We start from the raw sequence: 7,766 nt of genomic DNA on the forward strand, positions 1-7,766 counted from the left end.
AAATATTTTTTTAAAAAAAAAATTTTTCTTCCAAACAAACGGAGCCTTAGGATTTATCAAAATGAAAGTTGTAACTCAGTTTTGAAGAAGTTGAATATACGATCCAAGGCTTGAGGGAAGAACACAGAAACTTGAGTTTGCTACATCAATGAATTCTAAGAGACGGGGCATATCTGGTTCAACTCGTTCATTCCCAGAAACAACTGCTCCAAAGTGAGCAAAATGACTTGGAAAAACAACATGTAGATGAAAACAAAACTCTGTAGAAACTCTCTATATAACCAACAGAGGTGCTACCAGGATTTCAGTACTATTCATCTCATATTGCCGAAAAATATTCCTTGCTGAGCTTAGGATCCGGCTTCATGGACTTCTCACCGGGCTTCCATCCAGCCGGACATACCTCATCTGGGTTCTCTTGCACATATTGCAATGCCTGCACAACCAATGCACGTCAAAAATGCATAGCAAACTAACTAATCTGTGACAAGGACAATGAAATAGGTAAAATATGAAAACAAAATCCAAAACTCTCTTTTTTTTCTTTTTTTTTCGATATATGGTCAATTACCTGGAGCGTTCTCATTGTCTCATCAACACTTCGGCCAATTGCAAGATTGTTAATAGTGGAGTGTTGAATAATTCCTTCCTTGTCAATAATGAAAAGACCTCTCAATGCAATTCCCTGCAAGATAGAACATCAAAAAAATAGAGAAAATGTAGCTGATTATAGACTTATAGTGGCATGGAGTGTGAAGATAATGAAGGAAAATGTAATGCAAAAAGAGAGAAGCATGTCTAAACCTTATTACTGCAATACTGATTTATGTAGCAATCATTTGGAGTTACTAAAAACGTGTTCAGCGAGACAAAACCACCGAATTTCCATTTACCAAAGGGACAAGCCAGCTCAGAGCCATATGTTTCTCTTAATATGTAAATTTATCTAGAGTATGTATATGGTTTTAATTTTTGTTTTATTACACATATGTATATGATTTTGTTTAATATGTCTCAACACATTATTTGACCACGCACATATTACCCACCCCACGGAGTCAAATAATATGTAAAATATAAAACAGTCTAAAAGAACCAAAAGATGCACAAAGATGTTCATATTGGTCAGACAATAGTTTTAAGCTGCCAGCTACCTATCGCAACTCTCATTTTTTCACGCTTGGGACCGGTTGTGTAAAGATGCACAAGCAATCAGTATTAGACTATCTTGTTTCTTTATTACAAGTGATGAGGGAAAAACTGACGTCATAAATAGGAGCAGGATTATCTCAACATTATAGCTGAAAAGCATTATACGAAAGTGAATTCATTGGATGACTGAATTATAAAGTTACATTTCTTGATAAGTGTATGTATGGGGAAAATCATGCAACACTTTCGCCCAATATATGACTTACATGAAAAACCCATTCTAGGATGAAATTATGCTCATAATGACATAAAGCTTACCTGATCTGGGATCAGCACACCATATGACTTTGAAATTGATTTGGTCACATCAGAAACCAATGGATACTTGAGATCACCAAGCCCCCCAGACTTTCTATCAGTCTGGACCCATGCAAGGTGGGAGAACTACATGAACAATTACATAAGATCATTATGATGCACAAAGATATCGAGTTTCAGCACAAGAGTAACCAAAGGTAGAATATAACAATTAATAAATGGTAGAGGAAGTGGGACCCCATGCCTATACCATCCAGAAACTCTGATAAAAAAAAAAGGCAGTTCATAGTTTCAGAAAAGTAAATAAAAGATAAATTGATAACAGTACTTTCTGTAATACTTTTTTTGTTTTTACAATCGTGGGTGCCCAGGCCAGCTTGCGCGCACCTCGAAGTACTTTCTGTAATACTTATCAAAAAATATATATATAATAGTACTTTCTATAATAACACAAATCTTAAGGGCAATGCCGTTCTATTATGCTATTAATAGAGGTTAGCAGCATATCCCTAATTGTCTCTTAACATATTATGTCCTCATCTCATTTGAAATGAAGACAATTGGTAATTTCACAGAAATTTCTGGAGTTCAAGCACCTATGTTTTCTATATCAGAATCAAAGCTGAAGGACATTTAAAGAATAGCCAGACATTGCATTCCTTTCAACCACATGTAAGGCCCTCAAATATAGCACCCTCATATTAAGCAAAATTTGGTTACAAAGGAAATAGATCATGTAGGGCATCTATTCAGAGTATAAACATATATGGCATAAAAATAATAGCTAGGGATACAAAAAGAGTAGATAAAGATGATGAAAAGAAAGGGAGGAGTAGAGTTATGAGTTGATTTTCAACATTGGAAAAAAAACACAAAGAGAAGTGGAAGAACAAGAACGTAGATGATTTTCAACATTGCAAAAATAAGAACACAAAAAACAAAAAAGAAGAGGAAGAACAAGAAGACAAGTGGGTAGTAACAAAGGGGACGCTTGGCCGTATGGTATTTATTATAGTGGCAATCAAGGTACAAGCTGAACAAAAGATGTGGGTAATGTGGCAAGCTGAACAAAAATTGTATCCAATATTAACCCTTTTATTAGCTGTTAGATGATGAGGGGCTCTTCTTTTTCTTTTCTTTTTTCTAATCAGTGTGGGAGAGACGAAACCAGAAACCAGACAGCCTCTCACTCAATATAACATTATAGGATGATTTAGCAAGGCATAAAATATAAATATATATATATATATATATATATATATATATATATATATATATATATTATCTCTTTAGCTGAAGAGGCAGAATATCGTTTAACATTTTCAGGTAATCATGAAGATAAATCTGAGTCAAAATATAAAAGGAACACAGTGGATGCTTTAAAATGAAACATGCAACTCTATAAAGACCAAACATTACTAAAGAGTGGAAAATTTTGTACACCCAATAGGAAGTATCGATTAAGCATCAAAGATTGGGCTTCTTTTCTTTAATAGGCATGCAAGTTAAGGAGGTTCTCATGTGAAAACAATTGAATATATGACTCAGGTTCATCCAATAACAGACTTTCCCATCTGAACTTGTAATCACCTTCCTTATGATATTAAAAGTGAACCCAGATGTATTCAATTTACAGTTTAAATCAATGCATCAGAAGAGGCATAACATAGGAAAAAAGACTAAAGAATTAGGACATCAAAAAAAGAAAAAGAAATAAAGAAAGAAAGAACTTACCACACTGTCTACAGAAACCCCCAGTACTTCCGTGTTTACCTTCTCAAAATCCGCATAACGGTCACTGAAAGCAGTGATCTCTATACAAGAAGGAAGGAAGAAATAGTATGACATTTCAGCATCCACAACTACCAGGCCTCAATTTACAATTGATTCTGTAAAATAATACACACTATAAAATTATTATATCTGCTCAGTATCACACTCACCGGTGGGACAAACAAATGTGAAGTCCAGAGGGTAGAAAAAAAGAATCACATATTTCTTCCCAATATACTCAGAGAGTTTGACCTGCAAGAACAAGCCCTCAATTATCAACAAAACTAAATATATTAGGTACAAATTAAGTGGTGCTTAGGAGAAACCTCTGGACTAAACAAACTCAATTTTTACTAGGAACAGAACTATTTTTAAAATTTCAAAAAGTTAAATGCAGTTAAAAGTTAGATATTACATATGAGTTTTCATTTCTTTCCTTGCTTGCTTTTTACAATATCATGCAATTGACAGATAATTACGTTAAGTACAAAGCAAGATTTCCCAATGCAATTCAGCCCATTACCAAAGTTGAATTGGAAAACAAACATGATCAGGGACGGAGCCAAGATGTAAGGTGGGTGTTGAATTGGAAAACAAACATGATCAGGGACGGAGCCAAGATGTAAGGTGGGTGTTGGGGGGGTGGGGTGAAAAATGAATTTTGAGGGGCAATAGTGCATTTTTTTGTAGTTTTAGGGGGGGCAAATGTAATATTTTATGGGTATATTATTGAAAATGAACAAATTATAAGGGTAGAATACTAAAAAAAACAAAAAAAAAAAATCACTGGGGACAATTGCCCCCATTGCCTTCAATGTGGATCCATCCCTTACGTGATGTTAAGAAGACTGGGCATGGCATTGTTTGTCCTTTTTTTTCCCCTTAAATTTTCTAGGCAAACTTGATATCATTTAATCAGTTGGAACTTGTACATCACTCAAATGGTAACAATCGATGGATTTTGACCAGTACACGGATGAAAATAAATATCTTTACTGCTACTGAGCTACATGCGAGTAAATGTCGATTTTTGTACCTAACTCCTCTCCAGGGTACAACCAAATCAATTAATTACCATGCAAGTGATACTGTTTAACTAGAGTGAGTATGTTTTTGCTGATTCTACTCTTTCAGGTACACATACTGATAAAAGTCAATCATAATAGTAACTCCTCACAGTATAGCAAGTATTAAAATAATATATATAATATTAAGAACGAAACAATATTCGCAAAACACAAGACAAAGAATGCAACTTGCCATTCACAATACTGTGATTTTATAGACTACCTTGATGAACTCCTGATCAAAAACAGCCTCTGCCTCAAAATCTGGGGCTGAATTTCCAACCAGTGGAAGTTCACTCTGCACAGAGGAACATGAGAAGAGACATGACAGAGAATGCATCAGAAGTTGAACTAAGAAAGGGAAACAGATAAACTTGATAGGCAGAATTTATACAAAGTTATAAGACAATAGAAGATTTTAAATCTTTAGTTATTTAAAACATGCAATGTTTTTTTATCAAAAAAAATAAAATAATTTATTGATTTCTCCTATTTCTAAACAATTTGATGACAGAATATGCTATATTAAACCTTTCTTGTCTATTGATTATGGGATACCATCAGAGCAAATGGGCGACAACGGATCTACTTCAGGGACATAGGATCTGGTAAAAAACAATTAATATGTTTAAAATTGATAATGATGTTAGACTTAGAATGACTGGATCCTGGCATCAGCCAAATCCTTTTGAACACGATGAAAAAAAAGGCAGGCAGGTGGTACAGCTCGAAAATCCCCATCTCTTTGAGACATTATCAGTCAGCTAGGTAATATATGTTATGCAAGCTCCAGGCCAGATCCCACACCATTTTCAGTCTACACACGCATTGCTTCAGATTTAGAATGCCAAGACTCTTCAAATTGTAGTTAACCATCTAAGCTTTTACCTTTCCTTTAATTTTTGGCCATTCTAATGAATCTCTCCCAGTCTTCTCATTTACTTTGATGCTATGTTCAGTTGCATGGAATTGGAATTTGAGAAAATTTAATTCAAAGTTTAAACTGAATTTTTTCCAAATCCAATTCCAAGGCACCAATTCCATACAACCGAACATAGCACAAATGATTTCCCTTGAATTTTATAATCATCTTAACAATTTAGTGGAGATTTTTGAGTAAATGAGCATCCTTTAGCATTGGTCTGTCAATTCCAAGGCACCAATTACATAACACGAAATATATAAATTTATAGAGAAAATAACATCATCATTCAAGAAAAGCATGCATTTTACATAGGAAAAACTCTATTTAGCCTGACAAAAACTTGCAAGTTCTATCCCAAACTTCATAACCTTTCTCGTATCTTTTTGTAAACCATGATTGGACCAAATAGAAGGAAAAAGATGTGCCATGAGCAAAAAAAAACCTAATAAATCACAATATATACGTTAAAAAACGAGTGAAAGGGATTAATTAGATTTTTACTTATCAAAAAAAAATAAAAATAAAAAACACGAGTGAAAGGGAATTAGTAATGGAATGCTATATTCAAATCCAAGAGTAAAAAGAAAAGCACAACAGAACATTATTTCTCCCCGTATTCAACACAATAAACATTAGTTCCGCATTAATTGCGCTCTAAAGTCCAATGTAGCATAACACAAGATCGCTTTAGGACCCAAAAATAAAATCCCTGGAAAGGATAAATTCCACCCAGAAAATTTAAGCCGAAGACAATTACTTCAATAAAACAAAATAAAAATCTGAGTGAATACGCGTTCCACGTGATAGAGAGAGAGCAAAATAGGCAACGGTCAACATTAGAAATGCCCAAATATGAAACTAATATGTGTGTGTGAGAGACAGAGAGGGTGGAAAACTAATATGAAACTTACAGCTCTGACAACGAAGCTCCGTCTAGAGTGAGATGTGGGGGAGGCGATAGAACGAGAGACTAGAGATTGGAAGGGTTTTCGGAAACCATTGAAAGAATTGGGGGTGGATGGGGATTGAGAGAAGGGCTTGGAAAGGGAAGATTTGGGGGAAATGTAAGCCCTAGGGTTTGAAGAAGAAAGAAGAGTGGTTGAAGCAGCTGTGCAAGCCATTGGAGATGCCGAAATCCCCCTCTCTCTCACTCTACAATTGTTCTCTGATTCGCTCGCTAGCAGTCTAAGGTGGAGATATGGTTGTTGAGCGGATAAGTAGTATAGAAAGTGGGTGGGAGTTTTGGTGGTGTCTCTGGGTTGAATATCGGGTAAAGCGGCTCCACTCTTTTGGGACAAACCGGCAATCTAGGTAAACATTTTTAGGTAAATACATATAGACTTGGTCCAAGTAAATATATTTCTAGGATGCTACGTACTCGTATCATATTCGTGTATTCGACACTTTTTTAATGTATTTATAATTTTAAAATATATTTTCAATATATATTTTATATTTCTTAGATATTTTGGCTGTGTAATCGAGCGTTTTGACCTGCGATGACCCAAATATGATATAAAATGGGCTAAATATCATCACTCACTTATTATTCTAGAGACTTAAAGATGTATTTCAACAATATTTTATTGTTTTGACACTTACAATGTCATATTTGCATGCCTAGCAGATATTCATGCAGTTTTAACCAAGTATTTTGACCCGAAAGACCATATCGGATTCAAAATTGACTAAATATCATCACTCACTTATTATTTTGGTGGCTTAAAATGTATTTAAACAAAATTCAATTGTTTGAACTCCTAAAATGCCAAATTTGAGTGCCAACAAAAAATTTGTGCAGTTTTCAGGGGAGCATTTTGACCTGTGGATACTTCTCAAAAACTTTTTAAACAAGTTTTAAACATTAAAATATGACTTTTTCAACAATATTAAACACATTGTTATGGTGGTTAAGAAAATTCCAAATTGTATTAAGTGATGATTAGAAATGCTTATTTATTTGTTTTAAAATGAATTCTTACATTATATAAATGATTTTATTTAGATTTATAATATTACAAAAAGTTATATTTGTTTATATGTAAAATGTATTTATTATTATTTTGTCGTATCCAGCTGTACTTGTATCCAATGGCGAATTCAGGAATCGTTTATGGGGTTGTAAACACTAAATTTTTAATGGACTTTTGTTTTGACAAATTGACCTATCAAATATGGGTCTAATATTTAATTAAGTTATTTAATTGACCCAAATTTGGTCCACTTAAATTATTTAATTAGTTCAGCCAAAATAATTAAATGGAAAGATAATTAATCCTAATAAAATATATTTGGAATAATTATTTTTAAGGATAATTATCATAATATAACCGGCCGGGTCCAGGTATGATTTTTTTTTCCTTATCAGGAGAGGACACGTGTCATCATCCTATTAATTCAATAAGCCTATAAATAGAGACCTGGAGGAAGGAAGAAGGGGACACAAATTCATAATTCAGAAATCCAGAATTCCAAAGAGAAATGCAGAACTCTGCCCCAATAACCAAACCCAAAGACGAAGAACACCAAGC

At 33.9% G+C, this 7,766-nt stretch overlaps 1 protein-coding gene across 1 annotated transcript; it reads right to left on the reverse strand.

Moving 5' to 3' along the window:
- Positions 1-52: 52 nt before the first annotated feature.
- Positions 53-6,482, reverse strand: LOC132293233 (2-Cys peroxiredoxin BAS1, chloroplastic). Its single transcript, XM_059790611.1, has 7 exons — positions 6,147-6,482; positions 4,534-4,608; positions 3,414-3,495; positions 3,205-3,284; positions 1,471-1,596; positions 572-685; positions 53-436 (listed from the first exon to the last, which is right to left on the reverse strand). Exons 1-7 carry the CDS (start codon positions 6,354-6,356, stop codon positions 320-322), a joined length of 804 nt encoding a protein of 267 aa, XP_059646594.1. The 5' UTR covers positions 6,357-6,482; the 3' UTR covers positions 53-319.
- Between the last annotated feature and the right edge of the window lie 1,284 nt (positions 6,483-7,766).

Source organism: Cornus florida, unplaced genomic scaffold (assembly GCF_030987335.1).
Source record: "Cornus florida cultivar Cherokee Brave unplaced genomic scaffold, ASM3098733v1 CherokeeBrave_3.0.0_Hap2_Chr02, whole genome shotgun sequence".
NCBI classification, from domain to species: Eukaryota; Viridiplantae; Streptophyta; class Magnoliopsida; order Cornales; family Cornaceae; genus Cornus; species Cornus florida.

Coding starts and splice junctions, on each gene's coding strand:
- LOC132293233 (XM_059790611.1), bottom strand. CDS start 6,356: ATGGCTTGCACAGCTGCTTCAACCACTCTTCTTTCTTCTTCAAACCCT. Junction 3,496..4,533: donor TTGATCAGGAGTTCATCAAG/GTAGTCTATAAA, acceptor TTGTTCTTGCAG/GTCAAACTCTCTGAGTATAT. Junction 3,285..3,413: donor CACATTTGTTTGTCCCACCG/GTGAGTGTGATA, acceptor CTTCTTGTATAG/AGATCACTGCTTTCAGTGAC.